Source organism: Aegilops tauschii, chromosome 6 (assembly GCF_002575655.3).
Source record: "Aegilops tauschii subsp. strangulata cultivar AL8/78 chromosome 6, Aet v6.0, whole genome shotgun sequence".
In the NCBI taxonomy this organism is placed as follows: Eukaryota; Viridiplantae; Streptophyta; class Magnoliopsida; order Poales; family Poaceae; genus Aegilops; species Aegilops tauschii.
This window is the reverse complement of record NC_053040.3, coordinates 6,323,912-6,340,137: the sequence shown is the minus strand read 5'-3', so window position 1 is coordinate 6,340,137 and position 16,226 is coordinate 6,323,912. Positions and strand designations below refer to the sequence as shown.

The following is a 16,226-nucleotide window of genomic DNA, read 5'->3' as shown; positions in this document are numbered from 1 at the left end:
TTATGGTGAGATTCAACCCCCTAACGGGAATGACGAACTCTTTGCTTCTTGCCCTTCTTCAACATTATGGTGAAATCGTGATGGGAAGAAGAGTGGAGAGGCCTCAGGCAATTCAGGGATAAACACGAGCTTATGCACATGGAGCTCTTACCAGAACGCCCACTTACAACCGCCACCCTCCATGGATGGCAACCAGAGAAGGGATCTATCTTTTCCTAGATGCAGCTCAAACACACTGGCTCGGAGATTTAGAACAACCACAAAAACTAAAAAAAACCTATATCTATAAGCGGGAAAACCCCTTCCTTCACTCCACTCCTGTTGGCGGTGCTGGCGAAGGTGAGGAGGAAAGATGACTAGCTTAACGGCATCCATCCGACCCTCTAGAAATCGGTTTTGTCCCATCGTTTCCTGACCTCATCACTAGCATCCTGCCTGTAGGACTCTATCGTCCGCAAGACCAGACATGCTTTGTATGATCTCTTACGAAACGTGGGTCCTGCATCACAAGCACATTCGAATTCTCTCGCTTGAAGGATTCCCCATGGTCTTCTCCTCTCACATGGCACTGGTTTGACAGGAGACGTGACACATTTTGGAAGAAAGAACGAGACAATTTAATCTCGCTTTTGTTGCATTACAATCAATCTTATTAGCCGTGTGTCTGTCGAACCAGTAAAAGTAGGAATGCCAACTAGATTTCACTCTGGCCTATTCCTAATCCATGGGACTGGTGACATTCCAGCTGGCAGTACCAGCACCTACATACATGAGTAGCTAGCAGTCCGACATGGAATGGTAATGAACACATTTATCTATGGGGAAATGATTCCAAAGGTAGGTTTTGGATTTCAATCAGCATCTCGATTTGCAAATGGATGGAGGATCCTAAGTTCCAGTAGAGAAATAATCTAACTACCAAATTAGCAAGCTAAATACCCCAAACAATATCAATTAGAAATATGGTTGAAGAAATACCATTTAAAATTATTAATTTCAGGGGTGGGACTAAGCATTTCCTACTGTCCAGTGAATAAAGGTTTGCTTTTAGGCACAAACCATGGTTAATATTCCATTTCTAGACAACTTTTGGGGGGTATATATTGTTGGAATATTAGGCAAGTTCATGATTAATTCCAGTAAATAATTCATGACTAGAAGAGATACTAGCATGCAATAATCTAGCAAACTAGAAGAACAGCAAGACATGCATAACAGCAGCAAACACGTAACAATAGCTATAGAAACAGACATGAACAGAGGATGTTGGACGTACTGATCGTTAGCTATTATGGGTGCGACAGTGTTGATGACGATGTTGGCGACGATCTGCTGCTGACGGCGATGAATACGGCGATGAGTAGCACTGCCCGACTTGGACGGAAGACGACCCGTGATGACGAATTTGAGCAGTCGCGCACAGCGCTTCCCAAAAACGTAATTTGTCCTCTCCCGGTGTAGGATCGCAAAGACGAACGGTTCCGGAGACCTGCTCTCCCACGCGCCGATGCACGCCGGCGTTTGGGATGGAGTAGACTACGATGGCGGCGCAAGTTGTGAGATGAGGCAAAACCCTAGGTGTTTTTTCGGTATGTCTCTGGCCGCAGCGGGTAGCTGTATATATATTAGGACCAGAGGCGGTATTGTGTCGCGACCACAATCCCAAACCGACTCGGTTTCTAATTCGTATACTTACCGGACAAGTAATCAAAAACTTGTCTGCCAAGACATAAAAATAAAACGGCAAAAGGAAGCTGCGCTCCTGCAAGGAGACGGACCGGATTTCGGCGGACCATTCACGCGCATGTCGCATGTACGCCTCGCCTCGCCTCGCCTCGCCACGCCACGCCACGGCCAGGCGAGGCGAGCGAGCGCGCGCGTGTGGTTTTCCCTTTCTCTTCTCACACACCACTTAGAGTGGTGGAGAGAACCCACTATATAAAGAGGTCCAACTCTTCTTCAACTTCCGGGGTGGGACTAAACTTAGCACCACCACTTGCCATTTTACACATGGGCTTTGAGATTTCAGAAATTGCTATGGGCCTAGCCCATTAATTCTAACAATCCCCCACCAGATCTCAAATACCCATTTAGAGATTTACCTTCTCTCACCACTTGTTTAATATACCAGTGTTTCAGCAGAGACTGTTAAGTTGAACTTCTGCCTAGAACTTTAAGCTACATCCATTCACAACTTGACAATGGACTATGCCTTGAATTGCTAGTTTTGTGTGAACAGGTTTCACTCAAAGTCTTAACCAGTACCTGACCGCCAGTAGGCTACCCCGCGGTTTGGAGCTTATACGTCATACTCCCTGGTCTCTTCGTGAGCTTACTAGAGATCACCCAAATCTCATAGACTGCGACGTTTACAGTCAGAACTCATATAGGTGTGTTCTTTCAAGACTGCTCTGTAGGACAGCATCTTTGCTAATTATAGCCAATAGAACCACATTAAGGCATGTTGCCAACCTGTCTTACAGATCTGAGCCTTACAGCTCTGAGAGTTTTGCATCTTCACTTGGAGACGATCATAAGTTATTACTCTCCTCAGTTAACCAATAGCTTGTTCTTCCCAGATCCTAATTCACGGGATCTCCGATCACAAAGGTTGGGTTACTACTATGGTGTAACATCTATGGGTCTCATACCCATCTCCCTCGATGCAATATCTATCACATTTCGTGATAGTCCCTTTGTAAAGGGATCTGCCAGGTTTTTGTCTGTTTGTATAGACGTAACAGTTATTGCTCCGGAGTTTCTCAACTTCCTGACAGACTTCAAACGTCTTTTCACGTGTCTTGATGACTTTGCATTATCTTTAGAATTGTTCACTTTAGCGATAACCGTTTGGTTATCACAATTCATAAGAATAGCCGGTACAGGTTTTTCAACAACCGGCAAGTCCATCAAGAGCTCACGCAGCCATTCCGCCTCAACAGTAGCTGTGTCCAAAGCAGTTAATTCTGCTTCCATAGTTGACCTCGTCAATATGGTTTGCTTGCAAGACCTCCATGACACTGCGCCACCACCATGAGTAAATACATACCCACTTGTTGCGTAAAGTACATCAACATCGGAGATCCAATTTGAATCACTATATCCTTCTAGCACAGCAGGATGCCCTGAATAAGTAATTCCGTAACTCATAGTACCTCTCAGATAGCGCAAGACCCTTTCTAGTGCATGCCAATGATCATCACCCGGGTTGGACATGAACCTACTCAGTTTGCTCACAGCAAAAGAGATATCTGGTCTTGTAGCGCTAGCTAAGTACATGAGTGAACCGACAATTTGAGAGTATCTTAATTGATCTCTCGTTTCTTTCTTGTTCTTTCTGAGTGTCACGCTGGGATCATAAGGTGTTGGAGAAGGCTTGCTATCCATAAAACCGAATCGGTTCAAGACCTTCTCAACATAGTGAGATTGCGTTAATGTAATCCCACTCTCATCCTTAATAAGTTTGATGTTTAGAATTACATCGGCTTCTCCCAGATCTTTCATGTCAAAACTTTTTGATAGAAAAGACTTGACCTCATTAATTGCATTAATGTTTGTACCAAAGATCAGTATGTCGTCCACATACGAACATAATATGACACTATTGCCCCCACCATGGCGATAGTAAACACACCTATCAGCCTCGTTAATGACAAATCCTGCAGAAGTCAGAGTTCTTTCAAACTTCTCATGCCATTGCTTAGGTGCCTGTTTCAGACCATACAAAGATTTTAACAACTTGCACACCTTTCTCTCTTCACCCTTAACCACAAACCCGTCAGGCTGATCCATATAGATCTCCTCTTCCAACTCTCCATTGAGAAAAGCTGTCTTTACATCCATTTGATGAATGATAAGACCATAAGAGGCAGCCAAGGAAAGTAACACTCGAATGGTGGTCATTCTAGCAACGGGTGAATAGGTGTCAAAGTAATATTCGCCTTCTTTCTGAGTGTAGCCCTTGGCCACTAGCCGCGCCTTGTACTTATCAATAGTACCATCAGGCTTTAGCTTCTTTTTGAACACCCACTTACAGCCCATAGGTTTACAACCATATGGTCTATCAGTTAGTTCCCAAGTTCCATTAGAAAGAATTGAGTCCATCTCATTATGAACAGCTTCTTTCCAATCATCTACATCCGGAGATGCATATGCTTCTGCAATCGTCTTGGGTGTGTCGTCCACAAGGTATACAATGAAATCATCACCAAAGGATTTTGCAACCCTTTGTCTCTTGTTCCTTCTAGGAACTTCATTGTTATCCTTCTCAAGGACTTCCTCATGTGATTGTTCGAAATATTCATCAGTTGTACTAGATTCAGGAATTATCTCAGAAGAAAATCTAGCAATGCTATGCATATCTTTCATAGGAAATATGTTCTCAAAAAATGTTGCGTCACGAGATTCCATTATAGTATCAACATGCATATCAGGTACTTCAGATTTTACCACTAAAAACCTATAAGCAATGCTCCGTTGAGCATACCCTAGAAAGACACAATCCACTGTCTTTGGTCCAAGTTTGCGTTTCTTAGGAATAGGAATATTGACCTTTGCCAAACATCCCCAAGTGCGCAAATAAGAAAGTGATGGTTTTCTCCCAACCCACTCCTCATAAGGGGTTTTCTCCTTATTATTGTTGGGAACTCTATTCAGGACATGACATGAAGTCAATAGAGCCTCCCCCCACCATGCCTTAGATAAACCAGAAGTGTCTAACATGGCATTCACCAAGTCAGTCAATGTGCGGTTTTTCCTCTCGGCCACTCCATTTGATTGAGGTGAATAGGGAGGCGTCCTCTCATGAATAATACCATGTTCCTCACAAAATTCATCAAAAACTTTTGGAAAATACTCTCCACCACGACCGGACCTAAGACGCTTGATCTTTCTCTCTAGTTGATTTTCAACTTCAGCTTTATAGATTTTAAAGTAGTCTAATGCTTCATCTTTAGTTTGCAACAAATAAACATAGCAAAATCTAGTCGCATCATCAATCAAAGTCATGAAATATCTCTTTCCACCTTTTGTCAACACACCATTCATCTCACAAAGATCAGAATGTATGAGTTCTAGAGGTGCCAAGTTTCTCTCCTCGGCAGCCTTATGAGGCTTTCGAGGTTGCTTAGATTGCACACAACTATGGCACTTAGAACCTTTGGCAACTATGAAGTTCGGAATTAAACTCATGCTGGATAGCCGAGACATTAAACCAAAATTAATATGACATAAACGAGAGTGCCAAATACTTGCATCATCATTAACACTAGCACAAATTTGGTTTATTGACTTATTGCAAAAATCTGAAAGAGAAAAGAGGAACAAGCCTCCGCACTCATAGCCTTTTCCTATAAATTGTCCAAATCTTGACACGATTACTTTATTGGACTCTAAAACTACCTTAAATCCATCTCGACATAGAAGGGAGCCGCTAACTAGATTCTTGTTCATAGTAGGGACATGCTGGACGTTCCTTAGTTGCACGATCTTTCCCGAAGTAAACTTCAGATCCACCGTGCCAATGCCACGAACGGAAGCATGTGACCCATTCCCCATTAGGACGGAAGAATCCCTTGCGACCTGATAAGAAGTAAACAGGGAGATGTCAGCACACACATGAACGTTAGCACCCGAATCAATCCACCACGAAGATGATTGAAATACTGAAAGCACAATAGGTAAATTACCATACCCATCAGTATTGCTAGCGGTCACCATGTTGACAGTCTTGGAGCTTGTTTTCCCTCTGCGGTCTGCACGTTCAGGGCATTCCTTGGAAAAGTGTCCAGGCTTCCCACAGGCGTAGCACTCTAGCTCAGCCTTGTTGAACTTCTTCTTCTTGAAGGTAGTAGTCTTGGTAGGCTTGTTGAAAACAGGTTTGTTCTTCCCTTTGTTCTTGTTCTGTGGGTACCTCTGCACCATGTTAGCAGTAGGCTGAACCTCACCTCCTTTTTCAGTAGTATCTTTAGCCCGAGCTTTTTCTTCAACATCAAGAGATGCAATCAGATTTTCAACTGATATCTCCTGTCTCTTATGCTTCAGAGTTGTGGCGAAATTCCTCCATGAAGGAGGCAACTTTGCAATCATGCACCCAGCCACGAATTTGTCGGGTAGAACACATTTAAGGAGTTCAAGTTCCTTCACAATGCACTGTATCTCATGAGCTTGTTCAACCACAGAACGGTTATTCACCATCTTGTAGTCATGAAAACTCTCCATGATGTACAGTTCACTGCCTGCATCTGTTGCACCGAAATTTGCATTCAGTGCATCCCACAGAATCTTTCCGTCATTTATGTGCATGTACACATCACACAGACGGTCAGCAAGAACACTCAGAATGCATCCCACAAACATAGTATTGGCTTCCTGGAATTTTCTCCGATCTTCGTCGGTCATTCCCTCTGGAGCACCAACACTAGCGTGGAAAACTTTCAGAGCAGTAAGCCAGAGCGTGGTCTTCACCTGCCACCTCTTAAAGTGCACACCGGTAAACTTATCCGGCCTCAGTGCATCAGCGAATCCAGCCATAGTTAACTCAGGAAATTGCCTATAATTAGGTTTTTGGATTGTTGGAATATTAGGCAAGTTCATGATTAATTCCAGTAAATAATTCATGACTAGAAGAGATACTAGCATGCAATAATCTAGCAAACTAGAAGAACAGCAAGACATGCATAACAGCAGCAAACACGTAACAATAGCTGTAGAAACAGACATGAACAGAGGATGTTGGACGTACTGATCGTTAGCTATTATGGGTCCGACAGTGTTGATGACGATGTTGGCGATGATCTGCTGCTGACGGCGATGAATACGATGATGTGTAGCACCACCCGACTTGGACGGAAGACGACCCGTGATGACGAATTTGAGCAGTCGCGCACAGCGCTTCCCAAAAACCTAATCCGTCCTCTCCCGGTGCAGGATCGCAGAGACGAAAGGTTCCGCAGACCTGCTCTCCCACGCGCCGATGCACGCCGGCGTTTGGGATGGAGTAGACTAGGATGGCGGCGCAAGTTGTGAGATGAGGCAAAACCCTAGGTGTTTTTTCGGTATGTCTCTGGCCGCAGCCGGTAGCTGTATATATATTAGGACCAGAGGCGGTATTGTGTCGCGACCACAATCCCAAACCGACTCGGTTTCTAATTCGTATACTTACCGGACAAGTAATCAAAAACTTGTCTGCCAAGACATAAAAATAAAACGGCAAAAGGAAGCTGCGCTCCTGCAAGGAGACGGACCGGATTTCGGCGGACCATCGCCACGCCACGGCCAGGCGAGGCGAGCGAGAGCGCGCGTGTGGTTTTCCCTTTCTCTTCCCACACACCACTTAGAGTGGTAGAGAGAACCCACTATATAAAGAGGTCCAACTCTTCTTCAACTTCCGGGATGGGACTAAACTTAGCACCACCACTTGCCATTTTACACATGGGCTTTGAGATTTCAGAAATTGCTATGGGCCTAGCCCATTAATTCTAACATATATACCGTGCAATTTCCTATCTTTTGAATCTTGGCTGATTAATACAATTATTTAATAGTGTAGATATTTTAGTGTATGTGGATGCACCATGTGGCTTCTTTTGCTTTTGTTTTAATTATGTAATAATAGTACTAATGAAGACGGTTGGGTGCTTTACGCTTAAAGTGCTTCCATCTTGAAGATATAGTTTTTGTCTCATTGTTTCGTGCCCACATCACTAGTTCGTGCTTCTAGGGGTGCAAGACCGGACATGCTTCGTGTGATCTTGATCATGAATCATGCATGGGTCCTGTAGCATACCCATCGGACTCCGCTTGAAGCTTCTGCGCGGTCTTCTCCTCTCACATGACACCGGCTTGATTGGAGATGCAACACATTTCGAAGAAAGGACGTGAGAATACAAACTCACCTTTCAGTATTTTTTTTTCTTGGAGGCACGTGTCCGGACTATGGTTAATGTAGGTTCTGTATTTCTTAAAAATCGTGGCTGATTAATACACAAAATTAATAGTGTAGATATTTTAGTGTTTGTGGGTGCACCACGTACCCTTTTTCGCTTTTGTTTTAATTATGTAATAATAATAATACTAATACAGATGGTTGGGTGCATGCTTTGCGTGTTTGACTGCAACGGCTGTGCATGCTAGCTAGCATTCATCGTGCTGCTGTAAGGTTTTGTCTCCTCATGCTGGTGCTGCTGTAAAGTTTTGTCTCTTCATGCTGGTGCTGCTGTAGAGCATACACGTGTCTGCTTATTTGGGCGCCCTCGACTTTCAGTTTCAGCACGCTCTGAATGCTCTACTTTTTCTAGGCGAGAGCACGCTCCTCACTCTCACAACGCTCCTCACTCTCTAGGCCAAAGCACGCTCAGCCTTGACGGGCAAGAGTTTGACGCGCATGTGACCGGAGCGCGCGGCGGCGATGGCGAACGGCGACAAGGACATGGCCACCACGGAATTGATGGAGACAGAGGGGCTGAAGGTCCTTGCTGTGGACGATGATCCCGTCTGCCTCCAGACCTTGACGCAGATGCTTCGGCGCGGCGGCTACGAAGGTACGTCGTCCGGTCCATTAATATTGGATCCCTTGGCCTCAGTTTGCTCTCTGTGTTCTGACCGACGGCCGCCTCCGTGCAGTGACGGCCAGCGCCTCGCCCGCAGATGCGCTGAAAGAGGTGGAGAAGAACCCGGATGGGATCGACTTCATCATGACCGTCGCACAGACCAGGGGGCGAGGGATGGACGGCGTCGGCCTTGTCAAGCGCGTCGGGAAACGTTACCCTGTCATTCTCAGTAAGTCCTCGCACATGCCACAAATATATTTTTTATAAATAAACACATGCCACAAACATATCCATGTTTTAGGTTGTTTGTAGGCATATATATATACACGTACTGATACTCATAGATGAAATGATAGATCTGATAGATGTGCATGCTGCTTTTGTGCAGTGTTCTCGGGCAACGAGACCATGGAGACAAGGGAAAGGGGAATGCAGGAAGGCGCTTGCTACTTGATGGACAAGCCCCTACGTGACGTGCATATATACTTCATCTGGCAGCAAGTCGTGCGGTGGAGGCGCAAAGCCGCCGGCGCAGCCACGGAGAACCCTAACCCTCGCCACACCCAAGGCGTCCATCTGGATGACACGCCAAGGAAGAGAGGGCAAGGACTGAACGATTCCAACAAGGGCAAGGGGGCTTCCGAGGGCGGCCTGCAGCTGGGGACCACAAAGAAGAAAAAGGTCGAGTGGACTCTAGAGATGCATGAATTGTTCGTCAATGCGGTCACCCAGCTAAAGACAACAGGAGGTGCGTGAGATACATACGAAATGCATGCATGATCAAATACAGGATACCTACATGTGGACCACCTTTTCTTTTTCCATGCTTAGCTGTTTTGTTGTTAATAAATGCATCATACTACATACTCCCTCTGCTCCAAAATAGATGACCCAACTTTGTATTAATTTTGTACTAAAGTTAGTACAAAGTCGAGTCATCTATTTTGGAACGGATGGAGTAGTTTATTCTTAATAATTGGGTGCTCACTACATGTTTTACTAGTGTGGTACCACTAGATAGACATATGTGGCCAAACTTGCTGACATATGAGTGGTCTCTCTTGGGGTGGGGACCAGGTGATAGGATCACGAGTAGCTCGAGAGTGTTCTCTTTTCTGCAAGATGTGTATATAAGATAGCTTCTATGCATGTGATGCATATGAGTAGTATGGGATTGTAGGTTCGAATATATTTGGGCTTGGTTGGATGACGATAATTATTTTATTAGTAGGTGTAGTGTGGTAACTCATTGAATCGATGACATATGTATATTGGAGGAGTGTATGGTTTTGTTTAGGTAGCTCTGTAGACTTGGGTTGTGACACCCCGTCATCCCCCCTCCCCCTTCCACTCCCGCCGCATGTGTGCTCTCTTAGCGCTCCCCGGGCCCTCACCACATCCCCAGTCCACTCGCATTGGCTTCACCACCCATTCCTGCCCTCCTTGGTTGTCCACGTCCAGTCGTTTGACCAGCAACTTGTGCTCATCGGCCCGGTCGGCACCTACCTTCTAGGGGTTCGTCCGGGAGCATCTGCTCTCCCTCGTTGGCCAATCTGTTTTTGACGTCCCGGCTGTGCTCTAGCCCTTTCCCTTCCCCTGCTTTGACCACTGCAACCTCATCTTGCTCATCGGTGCATTGACATTCTGGATTGGCTTACCTCGCATGGATTTTCATGACTACTTGTGGTGGATTTGTCTTCCAAAAATCTATTGCCACCCCCACGGTGGCAGATTCATTCTCTCCCACGACGGTCTACACCATGATCGTAGCCTCCTCCACTTCCACTCGTCCTTGACCATTTCGCATCCCCTGTTCAAACTGCACTAGTGCCATAGGGATTGGGCTCCACTTCCAAGAGTGGGCCGTTTGCTCCTAGGTCTGTGGCAGTTGGGAAGTTCCCTGGCAACGGCTGCAGTGCTTCTCTGGTTCCCCCTGATGCCTGGGACCACCCACACTTGAGTGTTGTAGCGACTAGGAGAGACAACTACCGCGACCTACCCCATCTTGTCTCATCTACATTAATGTGGTTGCTCCCCCTCACATTCCTAGCCCCTGCCCCTAGCCCATGTGAGTCATCCACCCCACCACTTGCCACCTCGCCTCCTCCTGTGCACCACATGCTCCTGGACCAGCCTCGGTCAGCATGTTTGTTGCCTCCACTATATAAAAGAACCTCTCCCTCACTTACGCATAGATTGCCTCTTCACATCCCCGACCATCTCCGCTCAAGGGCCTCGCTCCTCTCCCAAAGCCTATCACCAAGCAGAGCTCTCTAGCCTCTAGGGCCGCTCCCACTACCTAAGCCATCGTGTCAAAGATTTCTGATCCCATTTCCTACATTCGTCATAGTTGCTCTGGGCACAAGAGGGCGACCTGCAAGGTTCCAGCCTTCGTGTTTTCCTAAACATGCCTGGCTTTCCCATCCCCGAGTCTCCGTACAACCCCCTCTCCCAACCTCCCCCGGCCTGGATGCTGATTCTTCCTCTCCACTGCCGCACCACGCCATGCCAACCAAGCTATGGTGGGAGATCACATGGTGCCTGGTTTTGTTGTGGGCCAGGCCATGCTAGCGCTGACACCGCCTGGAATGATCCGGCCTTCGACCTAGTTTTATCAACTAATGGCTCGGGTTCATCTCGGCAGCTTTTTCCTGCCCCACATCCTGGGTTTGTTTCTCCATCACCAACGCATACGGCCCATGAAATGGGCAAGAGAGAGGAGTGCTTTTAGAGAATATTGCTGCTATGGGCAACACATTGGCAGCCGTTGGCCCCGGTGGGCAATTTTAACTTTGTCTATGACTCTGAAGTGTGGAAAAATGACAACTTCAATGCCCACTGGCGCCCTACTCTTTAATGATTACATCTACGCTGCTACTTTATTCGAGCTACCTCTCCTCGACCGGCTCTAACTTGATGAAATCTTGACCCCCCCCCCCCCCGCGCACACGTCAAGATGGATATGTTCCTTGTGAACAACGATGGGTGCTCGATCATGCCGGACTCTGTCGTCACCTTCATCCCCTCTCACACCTTCGGGCACATCCCTATCGTCATCATCACTACTATGACGGTTTCATGTGCTACCATCTTCTGGTTCAATGGGCAATGGGTTGGTTACCTTGTTTTCAATGTGGTTGCCACTGTTGCCACTGCGGCAGCGCCCCTAACCTATAGCCGACCAATTGTCTCGATTTGCATCTGAAGCGGATCCGGAGTGGGCTTAAGATTTTTCAAAGCAGCTGAAAGATCGTGGATGTCGCCTAGAGGGGGGGGGGGTGAATAGGCGCTTTAAAATAATTACGGTTTAGGCTTGAACAAATGCGGATTTGAGCAAGCATATCATCATGAGATTTGAGCAAGCAATTTCTACATGATATGCAAGAACTTTTAACACAAGCATGTGAAACATTTAGAGTGCTCGAAGTGTTAAAGTCCAAAGAAGGACCATTGCAATAAGATAGTGATGAAGAATCACCAAGAACAAGCACACTATCATCATTGCAATGACCACCACTACTCACCCTAACATTACCTTGTGGCAATCCACATATAGGTGAAGTAGAAGAAGTTGAGAAGGCAACACGGCCGGAGGTGGAGGGAGAACAATCATCCCCACAAATCTTGGACACACCATATTTATCTTGAAGCTTTGTCCATAACTCATGAGCATCCCGGAACAGCATGAGTTGAAATATAACTACATTGCTCAAAGCATCGAAAAGCACATTAGAAGCTTGAGCATTGAGATAAGAGTTTTTCTCATCCTCTAAAGATAATCTTTGGGGATCCTTTGGAGGAGAAAAACCCATATCTACAATTCGCTCTAAATTTGGGTCCATGACCCTAAAGAGATTAAGCATGCGAATTACCCAAACATCAAAATTTGTGCCATCGAAACTAAGAGTGTCAGAGAATCCTAATCCCCTAGTCGACATCTTTACTCTCTAGGCGGTTAAGCCTAACAAAGAGAGACGAGGCTCTGATACCAATTGAAAGATCGTGGATGTCGCCTAGAGGGGGGGGTGAATAGGCGCTTTAAAATAATTACGGTTTAGGCTTGAACAAATGCGGAATAAACCTAGCGGTTAATTTGACAAGCACAAAACCTACAACAACTAGGCTCACCTATGTGCACCAACAACTTATGCTAAGCAAGATAAACAACTAAGTGATAGCAAGATATATGACAAGAAACAATATGACTATCACAAAGTAAAGTGCATAAGTAAAGGGTTCGGGTAAGAGATAACCGAGGCACGCGGAGACGACGATGTATCCCGAAGTTCACACCCTTGCGGATGCTAATCTCCGTTTGGAGCGGTGTGGAGGCACAATGCTCCCCAAGAAGCCACTAGGGCCACCGTAATCTCCTCACGCCCTCGCACAATGCAAGATGCCGTGATTCCACTAAGGGACCCTTGAGGGCGGTCACCGAACCCGTACAAATGGCAACCCTTGGGGGCGGTCACCGAACCCGTACACTTTGGCAACCCTTGGGGGCGGTCACCGGTACCCGTCAAATTGCTCGGGGCGATCTCCACAACCTAATTGGAGACCCCGACGCTTGCCCGGAGCTTTACACCACAATGATTGAGCTCCGAACACCACCAACCGTCTAGGGCGCCCAAGCACCCAAGAGGAACAAGCTCAAGGGCACCAAGCACCCAAGAGTAATAAGCTTCTCAACTTGTAACTTCCACGTATCACCGTGGAGAACTCAAACCGATGCACCAAATGCAATGGCAAGGGCACACGGAGTGCCCAAGTCCTTCTCTCTCAAATCCCACCGAAGCAACTAATGCTAGGGAGGAAAATGAGAGGAAGAACAAGAAGGAGAACACCAAGAACTCCAAGATCTAGATCCAAGGGGTTCCCCTCACATAGAGGAGAAGGTGATTGGTGGAAATGTGGATCTAGATCTCCTCTCTCTTTTCCCTCAAAAACTAGCAAGAATCCATGGAGGGATTGAGAGTTAGCAAGCTCGAAGAAGGTCAACAATGGGGGAAGAACACGAGCTCAAAAGATAAGGTTCATTGGGGAAGAAGACCCCCTTTTATAGAAAGGAAAAAATCCAACCGTTATGTGCTCAGCCCGCACACGAGCGGTACTACCACTCCACGAGCGGTACTACCGCTCTGGCAGAAGAAGCAGGGAAAAGGAGCAAGCAAACAAGAACCTTGGGGCAGTAGTACCGCTTATAAGCGGTACTACCGCGCACCCCAGCGGTACTACCGCTGGAGGAGCAGAACACGGGACCAAAAATGCAGTAGCGGTACTACCGCCCGACCGGAGCGGTACTACCGCTTACAGGCGGTACAACCGCCCATCGGGGCGGTACTACCGCTTATAGGAGGAACTGCCGTGCAACTACTGCAAAACTCGACACGAAAAATGCAAGACCCAAAATCGAGGCGGTACCAGCGCGGAACCGTAGCCGTACTACCGCTTATGGCCATAGGCGGTACTACCGCTTTGGACAGCGGTACTACTGCTTGGGGCGACAAGCGGTACTGCCGCTCTGGCCGCGGTACTACCGCTAGGAAACCAAAACTGCCATAACTTCTGCATATGAGCTCCGAATTGAGCAAACTCAAGCTTGCTGGTTATAGTAAGAAGAGGCAGGTGAGGTATGCCAACAAATAAAGGAGTGAAACCTCCAACCGAGAAGAACCGGCATAACCTCCAACATCGAAAACATCATAGAAGATGCGAGTGAACTCCGTTTTCGATGAACTCGAGCTTGTCATCAAGATGACCATAATCTCCAAAACTCACAAAGAGAAGAACCAAACAAGAACCAATAAAGATGATGCAAGGATGCAATGGTTTGAGCTCTCTATGAATGATACGATCAAGCTACTCATCGAGAGCCCCCCTTGATAGTACGACAATCGATCCTATAACCCGATCTCCCAACTACCATCATGAGACCGGTAAAATAGAAAACCTATCAAGAGCAAACCTTTGCCTTGCACACGGTCCACTTGAGCTAGATGATGACGATCTTGACTCCCTCAAGATGGACCACCTTTCTTGATTGTGTTGGCTCGATGAAGTCTAGTTGATTGCTCCCCCATACTCCACTATGGGTGAGCCACTCTTCCGCACATCTTCACCAGTCCATTGTCACCACAATGGACGGCAAGCTTCCAGCATTTTATCTCGTCATGATGCTTCACTTGAACTTGCACACCGCAACATTTTCACAAGTCCATTGTCGCCACAATGGACGGCAAGCTTCAAGCATTTGATCTCTTCATGATGCTTCACTTGAACTTGCACACCGCAACCTAACCCCACAAAGAACTCTCACGAAGATCATGGGTTAGTACACAAAGCGTAATTGACAATGCTTACCACACCATGGGATCGCTTGATCCCTCTCGGTACATCTTGTGCGCTTTGTGTGTTGATCAACTTGATTCACTCTTGATTTAGTCTTGATCAACCTTGACTCTTTCCAACTCTCTTCATTTGGATGATGTCTTGAAGGTAAACATGAATGATCACACAATCTTCTTCTTCAAGACATGCTTGCAATAAGCTCTACTCTCACATGACCAATCTTTGGATAATTCCTTAATAACACCTTGGTCACCACATAAACTCCTTGAAACCAACACATGGACTTCAAGAAAAGCCTATGGACAAATCCTTCAAATATAACTCAAGGCAACCATTAGTCCATAGAGATTGTCATCAATTACCAAAACCAAACATGGGGGCACCGCATGTTCTTTCAATCTCCCCCATTTTGGTAATTGATGACAATCACTTTCAAGAGAGTTTATATAAGGAATTATGCATCACCATGTAATGCAACAACCAATAATGCATGCGTATGAGATGCAAATGCTTAGGAACAAAACCAAAGCAAGGAGAAAACTCTGAAGACTTCTCCACAAAACTCTCTGAAACTTCTCCCCCATTGGCATCGATTGCCAAAATGGGCGAAAAGCTTAGAAGGCCAATATAAAAAGTGTATTTCTCAACAAGAGAGTGGAATGCAATACACATGTCCAATGGTAAATACATGGAGGAAGACAAACTATATTGAGGCCCAAAGATTGCACAAGATTGATATGCCACAAAGACATACCAAAGAGAGAAACAAGCAATCAAGCAATCAAAAGATACCAATTGAAGCAGGCAATCAACGGATATCAATTGAGCCAACTAGACCAATGATCCTACATGCCACATGAATGAAATAAATTATGATATGAGCAAAGGAGTGTTCTAGAGAAACTAGAGAAGCTCCCCATGATTTGTGCACAATTTAGTTTTGTAATTGGATACAACAAGCACAAAATAGGATCGTCACTCCCCCAAGATCAATAGAACCTCACGACAAGTGCAAGATAGCAACATAGTGTTCTAAAGACACTAGTGAAGCTCTCCATGATTTTTGCACTCCTTACGATATTTGCATTAGGATACCAAGTGCACAAAATCGGATCATCACTCCCTGAAAATCAATAGAAACTCACAACAAGTGCAGGTGAGCATGAAGGAAACAAAGCCTAGCACTTGCAACAAACAAATGGTTGAGAAACATATAAAAGAGGCAACTTAAGAGTAGGCTCAACCAAAATGATGTGTGTGAGTCATGGCAAAGCACTTGAGAAGACTAATGTATGAATGAGCATTAAGCATCAACATAGTCTTGGATAG

At 45.9% G+C, this 16,226-nt stretch overlaps 1 protein-coding gene across 1 annotated transcript in view; it reads left to right on the top strand.

The window, feature by feature from the left end:
* The first annotated feature begins 8,262 nt into the window (after positions 1–8,262).
* The window catches only part of LOC109748392 (uncharacterized), a 45,528-nt gene continuing 37,564 nt past the window's right edge, over positions 8,263–16,226 (top strand). Inside the window, exons 1-3 of the mRNA XM_020307423.4 lie at positions 8,263–8,540; positions 8,623–8,778; positions 8,938–9,297. Of these exons, the coding sequence (XP_020163012.2) occupies positions 8,408–8,540; positions 8,623–8,778; positions 8,938–9,297 (649 nt within the window). The 5' untranslated portion in view covers positions 8,263–8,407. The remainder of the gene's footprint in view (positions 8,541–8,622; positions 8,779–8,937; positions 9,298–16,226) is intronic.